This window comes from Xenopus laevis, chromosome 3S, assembly GCF_017654675.1.
Source record: "Xenopus laevis strain J_2021 chromosome 3S, Xenopus_laevis_v10.1, whole genome shotgun sequence".
In the NCBI taxonomy this organism is placed as follows: domain Eukaryota; kingdom Metazoa; phylum Chordata; class Amphibia; order Anura; family Pipidae; genus Xenopus; species Xenopus laevis.
In genome coordinates this window covers 120,620,376-120,636,486 of record NC_054376.1, presented here as the reverse complement: position 1 = coordinate 120,636,486, position 16,111 = coordinate 120,620,376, and the positions used below count along the sequence as shown (strand labels likewise).

Here is a 16,111-nt window from a genome sequence, read left to right as displayed (position 1 = left end):
GGGGCAACATCAAAGGGGTTGGTGAGCAACATTTCGCTCATGAGCCACTGGTTGAGGATCACTGCCCCAGAACAAATGGAGCTGGCAGATCATAGATCTGGTTCTTAAGAGGAATACTCTTCTAGCAGTTTATTTGCAGCAATCTGTATGAGACACATCTGTTGGATAATGACTTCCAGGCAGTGACTGTAAGAGCACAGTAATTGCTGAAAGGGTGTGATGATGATGATTGATGATGATTGATGATGATTGATGATGATTGATGATGATTGATGATGATTGATGATGATTGATGATGATGATGATGATGATGATGATGATGATGATGATGATGATGATGATGATGATGATGATGATGATGATGATGATGATGATGATGATGATGATGATGATGATGATGATGATGATGATGATGATGATGATGATGATGATGATGATGATGACACAGCCAAACATCCTTGATTCCGTTTAGGCAAATGTTACAATCGACTTTGCTTCCTAGCAGTGCCCTAGGATGGCACAGGGACCTATTGGTGCTGCTGCTGATAGTGGATCTCATGACAAACTACAATGCACACTGCTGGCTCCCACTTGCATGAAGGCTGCAGTCACTGGATTACAGCAGCGTTGGGTTTCTGTGCTACTTTTGCCGCAGTGCAAAGCCCAGGGATTTCTTGTGTAGCTTCCAAACCCCTCACTGTCTCGCTGATGTCTTAGCCCATAACCTTTTCTCTGTCCGGGAAAAGGGCTGGAAGAAACAGACGAAAATGAGAGCGTCAAACGAAAGATTTCAGTGACGATGCCCCAGACTGACAGGAGTGAAGCTGAGCTGCCAGGGGCTGTTTGGGGCCGGTCCGTGCAAGCAACGTGCAGACAATGGCTGCCAGGGACACGGGCATTTAGCGGGCAGCTGACTATACACTCGCTGGGCTGTTTGTCAAAGTAGATATTAGGAATAACTTTGCTTTTTGAGACGCTGGAAGCACAGAAGGAAAGCTCCCGTAAAGCCGTATCCAGAAGGTTTGCTATGGGCGTGCCTAGGTTTTGTCCAATGACAAGGCCATAGCTTATTGCAACTGAGCCAATCAACAGACAGAAAAGGTTGTATATAAGGAGAAGTGGAGTTGAGCGAGAGTTGTGTTTTATCATTTCCGGAAAAAAGATAGACCGAGAATCTGCCATGGCTGAAGCCGCCGAATCCGCGCCCGCTCCTCCCCCGGCTGAGCCCGCGGCCAAGAAAAAGAAGCAGCAGCCCAAGAAAGCAGCGGGGGCCGCTAAGTCCGCCAAGAAGCCGTCGTCTGGGCCCAGTGTGTCCGAGCAGATCGTCACAGCCGTGTCCGCTTCCAAGGAGCGCAGCGGGGTGTCTCTGGCAGCGCTCAAGAAGACTCTGGCTGCGGGAGGCTACGATGTGGACAAGAACAACAGCCGCCTCAAGCTGGCTCTCAAGGCTCTGGTCACGAAGGAGACCCTGCTCCAAGTCAAAGGCAGTGGAGCCTCCGGTTCCTTCAAGCTCAACAAGAAGCAGCTGCAGAGCAAGGACAAGGCCGCCGCCAAGAAGAAGGCGCCGCTAGCAGCGGCCAAAGCCAAGAAACCAGCGGCAGCAGCCAAGAAGGCGCCAAAGTCTCCGAAAAAGCCCAAGAAAGTCTCCGCAGCCGCCAAGAGCCCGAAGAAGCTCAAGAAACCCGCAAAGGCGGCGCTAGCAGCAAAGAGCCCGAAAAAAACAAAGCTGCCAAGCCCAAGAAGGCCACCAAGAGCCCCGCAAAAAAGACCGCCGTCAAGCCCAAAGCTGCTGCTGCCAAAAGCCCAGCAAAGGCCAAAGCGGCCAAAGCCAAAGTGGTCAAAACCAAGAAAGCCGCCCCCAAGAAGAAATGAGCGAGCGAGCGAGCGAACCACTGCCCAATTCAACCAAAGGCTCTTTTAAGAGCCACCACATCCCCCTGAAAGAGCAGCTTGTTGTCCTATAGCGACTCTCCTCTGCTTCTGCCTACCTACTAGCTTTCTTACGAACACGACTATCCATCCGGCTCGTAGTGGTAGTTAGTAGTTAGTAGTTAGTAGTAGTAGTAGTAGTAGTATCTCTTCTCCGTTAATAATCTTGACAGGCTCTCGTTGTCAGGAAAAAAGCGTCTTTGGGGACAAACGTGCGCTGAATTACACGCACCGCTGGTGCACTTGTTGCCACTTGGATCCTGTGCTGCGAAAATGCCCCAGTAAGTAACAATGTGGCAAAGTGCTAGTGAAATCTTTCTAGAGAAGTAACAAACGGGTGAAAGAGGCAGAATAACAATGAACCTCAGCTGAGAGGCTCATTGGGGTGCCGCTGGGAAGGGGCTGCAAGCGGTTGGCGAGAAAGGAGTAGACGTAGCGGTTTGCTTTTGCCGCAAGCGTTGATAATAAATCAATAAGAACCTGGATGAGTCAATGGACCGGCGGAGGCGATTAGGTAGCATAGAATTTCATCATGGCGGAATGCTGGAGAGAGAGAGAGAGAGAGAGAACGATATGACACTGGCCTGTAACCAGTTGAAGGCAAACATTTTTGGCGGGCTGTTCGACATTAACAGCAGCCGTGTTGAGTTCATCTTCACATGCCAGCCGCTAGGGGAAAGGGGGGGGGGTGTCAGTCATCGCAGTTCCCTATCAGGTCGAGTCATTCTGTATATGAAGGGGGACGAGAGCGCGAGCCTGCATCTTTCAAAGAAATCTTTGCGAGTAGAAGAATCATGTCTGGAAGAGGCAAGGGCGGAAAGGGTCTGGGCAAAGGAGGCGCTAAGCGCCACAGGAAGGTGCTGCGGGATAACATCCAGGGCATCACCAAGCCCGCCATCCGCCGCCTGGCACGCAGAGGGGGAGTCAAGCGCATCTCCGGCCTCATCTACGAGGAGACTCGCGGGGTGCTGAAAGTGTTCCTGGAGAACGTTATCCGGGACGCGGTCACCTACACCGAGCACGCCAAGAGGAAGACCGTCACCGCTATGGATGTGGTGTATGCTCTGAAGCGCCAGGGACGCACTCTGTACGGATTCGGAGGTTAAAGGCTCGCTTCTGTTTCCTCATCAAAACGGCCCTTTTAAGGGCCACCCACCTATTCCACAAAAGCGCTGGATCTCTCCTTCCAATAGGTTACATCCCCTTCTACTAATCCTAAATCTTTCACCAAAAGCTCCAAGAGGGAACACGTATTGCCTTACACGGAGCAGCAGCAGCAGCAGACGGTCTCTACTATGAAGCCTGACTCGATCTGCCGTCAAAAGAAATAACCAATCGAAGTCTTAGAAAGCGGAGCCCTCTAGAAACTTGATTCATCGCAATACCGAAGCCGCTTTATTTGAAATAAAAAATATATCTCTCTTTGGAGGCCATTTGTTTCACACGGCAGCCTTTCCTAACTGAATGGAGGTCCTAACGGATTTCATGGCCGACTTGAGACTAAAAAAAAATAGACGTATCCCCCCCCCCTTTTTTTTTTTTGTGTGTACCTATTTTATGAATAAACTACATTTTTAGGAGGCCTCTGTCCAATACAAGCAGCGTGTGAAGATTTGCGCGCGGTAATGACGAGAAGTGCACAACTCCCTACTCTACCTCGAGTGTTTTGGATACATTTATCTTTGCGTTGAAATGGCAATTATTTTTCAGGAGCAAACCAGGTTTTTGTGTGTGTGTATACAAACACACACACACACACACACACACACACACACAGGTGAAGCATATGGAGGTGATTGTAAGTTGCACCAATGGATAGTGGAGAACAGCAGGTGCGGCTCTTGTAGAGAGAAAGTGGGTGGCTCTGAAAAGAGCCTTTGGGTTGGTGGGCCAGGGAATGGGGAGAGAGAGAGAGATTACTTGGCGCTGGTGTACTTGGTGACGGCCTTGGTGCCCTCGGACACGGCGTGCTTGGCCAGCTCCCCAGGCAGCAACAGGCGGACTGCGGTCTGGATCTCCCGGGAGGTGATGGTGGAGCGCTTGTTGTAGTGAGCCAGGCGGGAGGCTTCCCCTGCGATGCGCTCGAACACATCGTTGACGAAGGAGTTCATGATGCTCATGGCCTTGGAAGAGATGCCGGTATCGGGGTGCACCTGTTTCAGCACTTTGTAGACGTAGATGGCGTAGCTCTCCTTCCTGCTCTTCCTACGCTTCTTGCCATCCTTCTTCTGGGTTTTAGTCACGGCTTTCTTGGAGCCCTTCTTTGGGGCTGGAGCAGATTTGGCGGGTTCAGGCATGTTTCGCAAGTGACAGAGTCTGCACGCAAACAATAAGTCGCTCCTCCGGCTGCAGCTCCTCTTATACCCTGCCCATGCAAATAAGGCCGGGCATTGTCACTGATTCCCATTGGCTGGCTCTGATCGACGACGTCTTGGCCCACGTTTGCGCCCCGACGATTGGTGAGAAGCAAAGCTCGTGTTTCGTTGGCTGCAATCAATCCTAGCCAATCAACGAAGACACGTACGGTCCCGGCTGCCTATAAGAAGCAAAGTGCGCGCTCCAAAGGATCATCGTTGAGTCATTTTGCGTCGAACGACAGGCTTGCAATTATGTCAGGAAGAGGCAAACAAGGCGGCAAGACCCGGGCTAAGGCCAAGACTCGCTCATCTCGGGCCGGCCTTCAGTTCCCAGTCGGCCGTGTTCACCGGCTGCTCAGGAAAGGCAATTATGCCGAGCGGGTGGGAGCCGGAGCACCGGTCTACCTTGCAGCAGTGCTCGAGTATCTGACCGCCGAGATCCTCGAGTTGGCCGGCAACGCTGCCCGGGATAACAAGAAGACTCGGATCATCCCCAGGCACCTGCAGCTCGCCGTGCGCAACGACGAGGAGCTCAACAAACTGCTCGGAGGGGTCACCATCGCCCAGGGCGGTGTCCTGCCCAACATCCAGTCTGTGCTGCTCCCCAAGAAAACCGAGAGCGCCAAATCTGCCAAGAGCAAGTGAGCAGCTGCTGCTGCTGCCGCCGCCCAAACAACTACCAACCCAAAGGCTCTTTTCAGAGCCACCCACTCCATCTAAACAGCGCTGTGTATAGCTTTGTGTGTGTCTGACTAAATAGTGAGAAGAAATCGTGAAAGGGAAGAAGTTTCTCCTCTTTACACTGGTTTCCCCTCACTTGATTGCCAGGGAGTTGTTGATGATGATGATGATGATGATGATGGTGGAGAGAGGCAAGTCTTTTGCAGAGCATTGCTCTTTCTTTAAACCTCCTATTACAGGATGAACCCCCCTCATGGGTGTGATGAGAGATGGGTGTTTTGAGTGGAGGGATTGAGAAACTCCAGTCTTCTCAGTGTGAGTGCAATGAATGCATTTGTGGTGGCAAGAAAATCATAATATTAATTAAAAAAAAAAAAAAAAAGGTTAAAACTGTCAGCAGCAGCAGCACAACTTGATGCAAGGACAACATTTGGCCTTAGCTGAACGAATTGACGTGTGTCCGCTGGAAGCCACAGCAGATGGATGGGAGGGAGGGAGCAGCCAGTCAGCCGGCGCTGCTCGAGCTTCGTTTCTTTTGAGAGCATGAGGCGATAGAGCCACGCGAAGGATTGAAATGTTTCAAGTAAAAGGGATGTGTGGGACTGCTAGCAGGTAATGGTGTGTGTTGCTATGGCTTCTAATAGAAGACCTACCGGTATGTGAAAGGCTAAGAGCGGAGTCATTTGGGGGGGGGGGGGGGGGTGGGAAATGAAAAGGCAGCACAAGCACAGCTGATTGTCAGAGAGTGTTGGTGGCTCTGAAAAGAGCCTTTGTGTGGGTGAGCGAGTGATGGGGAAGGAGAGATCTAAGCCCTCTCTCCTCGGATCCTGCGGGCCAGCTGGATGTCCTTGGGCATGATGGTGACCCTCTTGGCGTGGATGGCGCACAGGTTGGTGTCCTCGAAGAGCCCCACCAGATAAGCCTCGCTGGCCTCCTGCAGAGCCATGACGGCTGAGCTCTGGAAGCGGAGATCGGTCTTGAAGTCCTGGGCGATCTCCCGGACCAGCCGCTGGAAAGGCAGTTTGCGGATGAGCAGCTCGGTGGATTTCTGGTAACGGCGGATTTCCCGGAGAGCCACGGTGCCTGGGCGATAGCGATGGGGTTTCTTGACGCCGCCGGTGGCCGGGGCGCTCTTGCGGGCTGCCTTGGTGGCCAACTGCTTGCGGGGAGCCTTCCCGCCGGTGGATTTGCGGGCGGTCTGCTTGGTACGAGCCATTAGCACAACAGTAAGCTGCTTCTCGCTACTACGAAATAGCGCTTCAACGGCCGATTCCTCCTATTTATTCCAAGCGCCTCAATGCCATTGGCTCTTTCATATACACACGCCCTCTTTATTCATTTCTGATTGGTTGTGACCGTTTCAAAATGCCCGCCAAAAAAAAAAAAAAAAAAAGGGACACATTTCTATGGAGGTACTGCATTTCTTTTTGTTTTTCTTTCTTTGCATAGTTCTTTGTTTCCTGCATTTTTCGTCAAATTCAGCCACAGACGTTCCACGGTGTTTCGTCCGTTCCGTTTCTTTCAGGCCTACCAGCGAACATTGGAGTGGGGGGTGCGGTATTGATGTCACGTGTGGGGGTGGGGCACTGAGCTGCTGCAGATGGGAACAGGCTCATCTTTCGATCGCTTCCCAGTACAAAGAAATTGGCGGTTATGTGATAGAGAACAGCTCATTTCCCTAACATTTGTTACAGCCCTACCCACAGCCGCTGCTAGACTTGCGCTTTAACAGGTGGAGCAGGGGAAGCCAAGTGCGGGCGGGTAAATGTTTCAAGTGGCGATGGAATTCCAAAGATGGATTTGGATTTAGAGGCACCCTTAAAACATGTAACTGGCACCCTTAAAACATGTAACTGTGCAATAAGCCACTCAATGGCCATATTCGTGCACTACTTTGTCTTCGCAGCTTTGCAGCGTCTCCCCTTTCCCATGAGGGAGTAACTGCAGCGGAATGTAATCCCGTCCAAAGCTGCAGGTGAAGCCGAGAGAGAGAGGGCGAAAGAAAGAAAGAGAGAGAGAGGGCGAGAGAAAGAAAGAAAGAGAGAGGGCGAGAGAAAGAAAGAAAGAAAGAAAGAAAGAAAGAAAGAAAGAAAGAAAGAAAGAAAGAAAGAAAGAGAAAAGGCCCATAAGAGTTTAAAATAGCCCGCTGTAACGCTCTGGCAGCAGAATGAATTGAAGGGCGGAATGCCAGAGGCAAAACAAAAAAGTGAAATCGTTGAATAGCGGTATGTAAATTGGCACGATAGATTTGGCGGGCACACTTTGAAAGGAACAGCCATTTCGACGCTCAAAGCGCATGTTAGGAATGGCTACTGGCGGCTCACGTTTAACCAATCACCAGTTAGCCCATGTTTTCCGGAGAATGCGGGGTGAGTTTGCAGTTCCCTTTCAGGTCGTGTCAGTCTGTATATGAAGGGGGGCGAGAGCGCGGCCCTGCATAAGTTAAAGCAATCTTTGAGCGTAGAATCATGTCTGGAAGAGGCAAGGGCGGAAAGGGTCTGGGCAAAGGAGGCGCCAAGCGCCACAGGAAGGTGCTGCGGGATAACATCCAGGGCATCACCAAGCCCGCCATCCGCCGCCTGGCACGCAGAGGGGGAGTCAAGCGCATCTCCGGCCTCATCTACGAGGAGACTCGCGGGGTCTTGAAAGTGTTCCTGGAGAACGTTATCCGGGACGCCGTCACCTACACCGAGCACGCCAAGAGGAAGACCGTCACCGCTATGGATGTGGTGTATGCTCTGAAGCGCCAGGGACGCACTCTGTACGGATTCGGGGGTTAAAGCCTCGCTTCTGTCTCTTTATCAAAACGGCCCTTTTAAGGGCCACCCACCTATTCCTTCAAAAGGCTGCATCCGTCTATTTAGATCTATTGCTAGAAGTTGTATCATCGTTAACCGCTTGTACAAGAGTCGGTGCCACCCGCATGTGTTCTACAGTGGCTGCTATAGTACCCAGTGGATGGGGAAATAAGGCTGCTTTGCTCATAATGAGGGAGGAGAGACACAGGCCAATCGCTATGGATGTGGTGTATGCTCTGAAGCGCCAGGGACGCGCACCCTGTACGGATTCGGGGCTTAAAGGCTCGCTTCGGTTTACTCCTCAAAACGGCCCTTTTAAGGGCCACCCCACTATTTCATTGGAGGAAAAAAAAAAAAAAAAACTGTAGCCACTCTGTTCTCTCTTGGAACGTTCCCCCCCACACCTCCTCTTTACAACGGTTCTTAGAAGAGCCAGGGTCTTATACAGAGGTCAGTTAACCCTTTCCCGGCCAACCGTTTGGTCCTAGAGGCCAACATCTACTGCCAAGCCGTTTTTTTTTTTTTTAGACCTTTTCTACTTTCACTGTAAAAGACAAGGAAAGGCAAACAAAAAATACAATCCCATTTTTAATGAAAAAGAAACCCATCTCCAATATACTTTCATAAAAAAAAAAAGGTGTACCGTTTTTAGAAGAAACCTGACTGTATGCAGTGAAATTCGCCCTTCATTTACTGCTGTGGATAGAAATGATCAGACGGTCCCTAACTGCTGGACAGGGAAACAATCATACTTATGAACAGCAGGGGGAGCCCCGCTTACTTCCCAGCCATGCAGAACTCAAGCAGCTTTGTTTGTTTCCCTGTAGAGCAGTCGGCCACTGTGTAGAGATTTGTATTGGATTTTATTTTTGCATGAGTGACTGGGATTATGCACGAGTGAGTGGGATCATACATCCTTACTGTTAACATTTTAACAACCAGAGTGACAGTTATCTGGTGACCCGATGTGGCCAACTTTGAAAGCATAAATTGTTTGTTTTATTAGCGGGGTTCTTCTCCAGGGGGGTAGGCGAGGGGTAGTTGAAAAGTGCCAATAGGGAGGGGTACCAGGAAAGGAAAATCAAGGTAAGTATGCAGCAATTTTCCCATTTATTTCTGTAGAACCATCTGAAAACATCTGAACTTGTGAAATGTGTTTTGAAGGTGAAAAAAAAGGTCGCGTAACAGAAGTACCAGAAACCTTAAACAGAAAAGGTTGAGCCACAGCAAAAAAAAAGTGTTCCCGAAAACTACCGTCTCTGGTAGCAGAAGCTGACACCTAAAGGGAAAGCCATAGTCGGCAGGAATATGATCTGTGCGGGAAACCCCAATAAACGGCACATTGATTTCCTGTTTCAGCATTTTAAGCAGAATGGCATTTATTTTGCCCTATGCAACCCCTTCAGGTGACTGCTTTCTGGATATAGATTCTATTATCGGGTTGTCCGAGGCCATGGCAAGCATGCAAACTGCATATTGTGTGGATGTCAAGCAAGTACCAGGTCCGTTGCCCCTTTTTGGATCTGCCAAAGTTGCCCCCGGATTGAAAGTGGCAACTAAAGGCTGCCCGTAGTCGGCAGGATTCGAACCTGCGCGGGGAGACCCCAATGGATTTCTAGTCCATCGCCTTAACCACTCGGCCACGACTACTAGTTGCCCTTTAGGCTGCAGACCAAAGTTGCAGGACACTGTAACTTTCGGCTTGAAGGGCAGTATTGGATGCAATTGGCTTGCAATATAGGCAGATCCAAGTTCCGACCAACCGAGTTTGCAGAATGTACCCAGAAGCTGTGCCGCATGCATCTAGTCCCCGGATCAACTTGTACTGTGAGCTATCTTCCATAACCCTGTATTCCCTCGCTTGCTTAAAAGCCATCTCTAACCCCTTCCTTGTTCACCTTCCAAACGTTTTTTTTTCCCCAGTTCAGTTGTTTTCAGATTGATCCCTAGAAATAAAGACTTTTTTCCCCAATCATTTATTTATTTATTTTTTTTTTTTAATTTTTTTTTTTTTGTACTATTTTTTCCCCCCAAAATCCAAGTTTAAAGTGTAATGTTCCTGTCTGTGGTGTCTGTGGGAGTCTGGCAGCTCAGTAATTCAGGCGCAGACTCTAAACTGTTACAATTTTGCAACATTTAGTTGAAACATTTCTCAGCATCATCTCTGGAGTATTAGCAACTATTGTATCAATTCCAACAGCTGCCTGTAACGAAACTCAGAGATTCTGCTCAGTAGGGACAAATATAAGAAATATATCAACTAAATGTATCAATTTTGAACAGTTTACAGGGTCGGTGTTTATAAAAACGGTGACGCGTATCAATTAGAAAGTAATTGGAAAACGTCATCATTTCTGGCGCTCTATCGGAAAACAACTAGTTGTTTGAAGATGAACCACCCCTTTAAGCTATCTAATGTATCAGCCTGTACAACTGATTCAGGGAGAGAATTATATTTAGGCGGAACCTCTTTTCTTGTAATCGTAATGGGCGACCTTGCGTCAGCTGGAAAGACTTACTGGTGAGTAGAGAGCATTAGAGAGATTTTTTCATATGGTCCCCTTATATATGTATACATAGTTATCATATCAAGCCTTATGCGCCTCTTCTCCAACGTGAACAACCCCGTCTTGGCCAGTCTTTCCTCATAGCTAAGAATTTCCATAACTTTTACCGGCTTAGTTGCCCTTCTTTTTAGCCTCTCTGATACAATAATGTCCTGTTTGAGCACTGGAGGACAAAACTGTACGGCATATTCGAGACGTGGGCCTTACCAGTGCTCCATACAGTGGAACAATGACCCCTTCCTGCGTGAATCAATGCCCCTTTTAACACAGCTCAAGACCTTATTTGCCCTTGATGCTGCTGACTGGCATTGCTTGCTACAGCCAAGTTTGTCATCTACAAGGACTCCAAGGTCCTTTTCCATAATGGATTTGCCCAGTGCAGTCCCACATTAAGGGTATACGTGGCTTAGATATTTTTACATCCCAAGTGCATGGCTTTCCATTTATCAACATTAAATTGCGTTTGCCGCTTAGCTGCCAGATTACCAGTTTGCCAAGATCCTGTTGCAAGGATGCCGCATCCTAGATGGAATTAATTGGGCTGGATAGTTTTGCGTCATCTGCAAACACAGGTAAATTACTTACAATACCCTGCCCTAAGTCATAAATGAACAAGTTAAACAAAAGTGGATCCAATGCCGAGCCCCGAGGGACCCCACTAAAAACCTTAATCCAAGTAGGGGAATGTACCATTAACTACCTCCCTCTTGTATTCCCACAGTCAGCTTTTGCTAAGCAGATATTTGGGGCATCCTTAGTTTAGACAGTGGATTCCTTGCTTCTCCTTTTGAAGATGTTTGGTAACTGTCAAAAGGGCCCATCTCTTTCGGGGCTATTTGGTTGCCAGCAGAATTTGAGCCACAACAAAGATGTTTATTGTGCATTTTGCTCTGGGGGGCCACAAAACCCAAAGAGATGTCTTCAACACCGGTTCTCGTAGCAATAAACCCGTAGTTATCAGGATTATCGCCTGCTCGGGGAGACTCCGGTGGGTTTTAAATCCATTGCCTTAAGACAGTACTCGGCCACTGCTACAGCACGCCTGCGGGTCATGTCTTTGCATGAATCCCGTGGGAGCTAGCCAAACTGAGCAACTGGGCTCGGCTGCAACTCTGTGCTATATGTGTACATGTCATGTGATTCAGCTGCAACAACACATCTGATTCGGTCATGGATGTATACAACCCAGAGAACTCCATTTTGGGCTTGAACCACAAGATTCTCAGTTAACAGCAGAATGTGCTAACTGTTTCATCTAAAGTGACTTTTGGGCTGGTTCTGAAACTTCATTTGTGCTGCACATCACAAAACAACAGGTTCCACCGAGATTTGAACTCGGATCACTGGATTCAAAGTCCAGAGGGCTAACCATTACACCATGGAACCAGCAGCTATGGGGATAGCCTCTGATGCAGCCAACTAGACCGTAAAAGCTATTAATGAATGGGGGAGGGAAAAAAAAAAAACAGTAAATGAATAACAGGGCAGTATTTGTTGTGTGTCCAGAAGCAAGGTAGGGCTTAATGGGGTTTGATATTGCTCCAACTTGCAGTGCAGCAGTAAAGAGTGACTGAATCTTATCAGAGCACAAGTCACATGGCTGAGGGCACCTAAGGAACTAACAACATGTCTAGCCCCATGTCCGAATTCAAAATGAAAGAAACAGTGAGAGCAGAAAACGGGATGTTTTTTAAAGTAATGAAGATATAATGTACTGTTGTGCTGCACTGTTAAAACTGACATGGTAGCTTCAGCAACTCTACAAAAGTTGGTATAAACAAGCTGCTGTGTAGCCAAGGGGGCAGCCATTCAAAGCTGAAGAAGGTGAAAAGGCGCAGGATGCACAGCAGGTAACAGAGGGGCTATGCAGTATACAACGGGATTCTTCAGAACTGATTTGTTTTCCATTGGGTACCCTTTGCTTGAATGGCTGCCTCCATGGCTACATAGAAGTTTGTTTATATCAACTATAGTCGTGTTTCTGAAGCAAACACACCAGTTTTACCAGTGCAGGACACAACAGTACATTATATTGGCATTCCTTTAAAACACTTTCCGTTTTTGGTGGTACTGTACCTTTAAATCTGAAAAAAAAAAAAAAATCAGTGCAACGCAGGATTCTGCAGAAGGAGCACTATGCATTGTGATGTAGTTTGATATCGAGTTGTTGTGTTTTAAAGGCACCTTAAATTAAACCTCTCTAGAACGGAAATGGTTCTCTTTGCTCCGACTGACATCATTAACATCCGGAAGTACCCATCACAGCTAACAATTCCACTATCACCCCAGGCCCGGTCCCTTGAGGTTATCCTAGATTCTGCCCTGTCCTTCACTCCTCATATCCAGTCACTTATTAAATCATGTCACTTCCACCTACGGAACATATCCAAAATATGATCATCGATCACCCAAGATGCTGCCAAAATTCTTATGCACTCTCTCGTCATATCACGTTTAGACTACTGTGACTCTCTTTTAATTGCCCTTCCCCTCCAGAGACTGTCACCTCTCCAGTCCATAACGAAAACTGCCGTGAGGCTCATAGACCTCAGCAACCGCTCCTCCTCTGCCAGTCCCTACACTGGCTTCCGCTACCTTTCAGAATCAAATTCAAATCAATGACCCTGACATCCCAAGCACTTCATAACTCTGCCCCACCCTACATCTCTGAACTCATCTCTATATATATATATACTCCCCCAACGGCTTATTACGCTCCTCTACTGACCTGCGACTCAACTCTTCTCTCATTACCTCCTCACATGCTCGCATTCAAGACTTTGCAAGGGCTGCACCCCTCCTCTGGAACTCCCTCCCACGCTCTGTCCGACTTTCTCCCAACCTTTCTGCTTTCAAAAGATCTCTTAAAATGCCCTTCTTTCGAGAAGCCTATTCTCACTCTGCTTAACTACCAAATGCAATACCACATACAGCAGTTCAACTCTCACTCACTTAATTCTGATCTTTCCCACACCCACACCTTGGTGTCTTATTCCCTTCCCTTAAGATTGTAAGCTTTTTTTGCACAGGGCCTTCCTCACCTTTTGTACCAGTACTGGTTGTGATGAATTGCATACATGTGATTTAGTTGTAGAAGCACATTTACTTTACAGCGCTGCAAAATATGCTGGCACTATATAAATGAATGTTAATAATAATAATAATAATAATGATAATAATAATAATATAGTATAGGTAAATCTAAAAACTGGACTTGCTGAGTAATCAATGAAGACATTTCACTACTCATCCGAGCAAGTACAGTTGTTTTTAGATTTACCTATACTAGATATTATTATTATTATTAGTAGTAGTAGTAGTAGTAGTAGTAGTAGTAGTAGTAGTAGTAGTAGTAGTAGTAGTAGTAGTAGTAGTAGTAGTAGTAGTAGTAGTAGTAGTAGTAGTAGTAGTAGTAATATGACCTGGATGAATGAAAATATTCATACTACTACTACTACTACTACTACTACTACTACTACTACTACTACTACTACTACTACTACTACTACTACTACTACTACTACTAATAATAATAATAATAATAATAATTCTGTTATGGGAAAACACTTTTTTTTTACAGTCATGTAATATTACGTAAAATAGTCATTCAGGGTTATTTGTTAGCTCCTGTATTGGTCGATAAGCCTGCTGGAAGCTCATTTTGGTTGCATAAAAAGAAAAAAAAAAACAGAGAGAGAGATGCCCTGCCAAAACATTCCCCCACGCCAGGGATTCAAACAGAAGCAGCATCTTTGAAGGCACTGGGGGCAACATCAAAGGGGTTGGTGAGCAACATTTCGCTCATGAGCCACTGGTTGAGGATCACTGCCCCAGAACAAATGGAGCTGGCAGATCATAGATCTGGTTCTTAAGAGGAATACTCTTCTAGCAGTTTATTTGCAGCAATCTGTATGAGACACATCTGTTGGATAATGACTTCCAGGCAGTGACTGTAAGAGCACAGTAATTGCTGAAAGGGTGTGATGATGATGATTGATGATGATTGATGATGATTGATGATGATTGATGATGATTGATGATGATTGATGATGATTGATGATGATGATGATGATGATGATGATGATGATGATGGATGATGGATGATGGATGATGGATGATGATGATGATGATGATGATGATGATGATGATGATGATGATGATGATGATGATGATGATGATGATGATGATGATGATGATGATGATGATGACACAGCCAAACATCCTTGATTCCGTTTAGGCAAATGTTACAATCGACTTTGCTTCCTAGCAGTGCCCTAGGATGGCACAGGGACCTATTGGTGCTGCTGCTGATAGTGGATCTCATGACAAACTACAATGCACACTGCTGGCTCCCACTTGCATGAAGGCTGCAGTCACTGGATTACAGCAGCGTTGGGTTTCTGTGCTACTTTTGCCGCAGTGCAAAGCCCAGGGATTTCTTGTGTAGCTTCCAAACCCCTCACTGTCTCGCTGATGTCTTAGCCCATAACCTTTTCTCTGTCCGGGAAAAGGGCTGGAAGAAACAGACGAAAATGAGAGCGTCAAACGAAAGATTTCAGTGACGATGCCCCAGACTGACAGGAGTGAAGCTGAGCTGCCAGGGGCTGTTTGGGGCCGGTCCGTGCAAGCAACGTGCAGACAATGGCTGCCAGGGACACGGGCATTTAGCGGGCAGCTGACTATACACTCGCTGGGCTGTTTGTCAAAGTAGATATTAGGAATAACTTTGCTTTTTGAGACGCTGGAAGCACAGAAGGAAAGCTCCCGTAAAGCCGTATCCAGAAGGTTTGCTATGGGCGTGCCTAGGTTTTGTCCAATGACAAGGCCATAGCTTATTGCAACTGAGCCAATCAACAGACAGAAAAGGTTGTATATAAGGAGAAGTGGAGTTGAGCGAGAGTTGTGTTTTATCATTTCCGGAAAAAAGATAGACCGAGAATCTGCCATGGCTGAAGCCGCCGAATCCGCGCCCGCTCCTCCCCCGGCTGAGCCCGCGGCCAAGAAAAAGAAGCAGCAGCCCAAGAAAGCAGCGGGGGCCGCTAAGTCCGCCAAGAAGCCGTCGTCTGGGCCCAGTGTGTCCGAGCAGATCGTCACAGCCGTGTCCGCTTCCAAGGAGCGCAGCGGGGTGTCTCTGGCAGCGCTCAAGAAGACTCTGGCTGCGGGAGGCTACGATGTGGACAAGAACAACAGCCGCCTCAAGCTGGCTCTCAAGGCTCTGGTCACGAAGGAGACCCTGCTCCAAGTCAAAGGCAGTGGAGCCTCCGGTTCCTTCAAGCTCAACAAGAAGCAGCTGCAGAGCAAGGACAAGGCCGCCGCCAAGAAGAAGGCGCCGCTAGCAGCGGCCAAAGCCAAGAAACCAGCGGCAGCAGCCAAGAAGGCGCCAAAGTCTCCGAAAAAGCCCAAGAAAGTCTCCGCAGCCGCCAAGAGCCCGAAGAAGCTCAAGAAACCCGCAAAGGCGGCGCTAGCAGCAAAGAGCCCGAAAAAAAACAAAGCTGCCAAGCCCAAGAAGGCCACCAAGAGCCCCGCAAAAAAGACCGCCGTCAAGCCCAAAGCTGCTGCTGCCAAAAGCCCAGCAAAGGCCAAAGCGGCCAAAGCCAAAGTGGTCAAAACCAAGAAAGCCGCCCCCAAGAAGAAATGAGCGAGCGAGCGAGCGAACCACTGCCCAATTCAACCAAAGGCTCTTTTAAGAGCCACCACATCCCCCTGAAAGAGCAGCTTGTTGTCCTATAGCGACTCTCCTCTGCTTCTGCCTACCTACTAGCTTTCTTACGAACACGAC

The 16,111-nt window shown here is 47.9% G+C and overlaps 5 protein-coding genes, 2 non-coding genes and 1 pseudogene across 7 annotated transcripts; 5 read left to right on the top strand and 3 right to left on the bottom strand.

Annotated features, from left to right (window-relative positions):
• The first annotated feature begins 1,129 nt into the window (after positions 1 to 1,129).
• Positions 1,130 to 1,930, top strand: LOC121402231 (annotated as a pseudogene).
• A 739-nt stretch (positions 1,931 to 2,669) lies between these two features.
• LOC121402233 (histone H4) lies at positions 2,670 to 3,082 on the top strand. Its single transcript, XM_041588828.1, has one exon. It carries the CDS (start codon positions 2,724 to 2,726, stop codon positions 3,033 to 3,035), a length of 312 nt encoding a protein of 103 aa, XP_041444762.1. The 5' UTR covers positions 2,670 to 2,723; the 3' UTR covers positions 3,036 to 3,082.
• Positions 3,083 to 3,786: 704 nt separating this feature from the next.
• On the bottom strand, positions 3,787 to 4,226 carry LOC121402237 (histone H2B 1.1). Its single transcript, XM_041588832.1, has one exon. The coding sequence runs from the start codon at positions 4,224 to 4,226 to the stop codon at positions 3,846 to 3,848; it is 381 nt and encodes a 126-aa protein (XP_041444766.1). The 3' UTR covers positions 3,787 to 3,845.
• Positions 4,227 to 4,538: 312 nt separating this feature from the next.
• On the top strand, positions 4,539 to 4,994 carry LOC121402235 (histone H2A type 1). The gene has a single exon (XM_041588830.1). It carries the CDS (start codon positions 4,539 to 4,541, stop codon positions 4,929 to 4,931), a length of 393 nt encoding a protein of 130 aa, XP_041444764.1. The 3' UTR covers positions 4,932 to 4,994.
• Positions 4,995 to 7,069: 2,075 nt separating this feature from the next.
• On the top strand, positions 7,070 to 7,794 carry LOC121402238 (histone H4). Its single transcript, XM_041588833.1, has one exon. The coding sequence runs from the start codon at positions 7,436 to 7,438 to the stop codon at positions 7,745 to 7,747; it is 312 nt and encodes a 103-aa protein (XP_041444767.1). The 5' UTR covers positions 7,070 to 7,435; the 3' UTR covers positions 7,748 to 7,794.
• A 1,539-nt stretch (positions 7,795 to 9,333) lies between these two features.
• trnas-aga lies at positions 9,334 to 9,415 on the bottom strand. The gene has a single exon. It is a non-coding gene; the product is annotated as a tRNA-Ser (tRNA).
• A 2,231-nt stretch (positions 9,416 to 11,646) lies between these two features.
• Positions 11,647 to 11,718, bottom strand: trnaq-uug. Its single transcript has one exon. It is a non-coding gene; the product is annotated as a tRNA-Gln (tRNA).
• A 2,834-nt stretch (positions 11,719 to 14,552) lies between these two features.
• On the top strand, positions 14,553 to 16,028 carry LOC121402224 (histone H1A-like). The gene has a single exon (XM_041588821.1). It carries the CDS (start codon positions 15,278 to 15,280, stop codon positions 15,968 to 15,970), a length of 693 nt encoding a protein of 230 aa, XP_041444755.1. The 5' UTR covers positions 14,553 to 15,277; the 3' UTR covers positions 15,971 to 16,028.
• Positions 16,029 to 16,111: the final 83 nt, after the last annotated feature.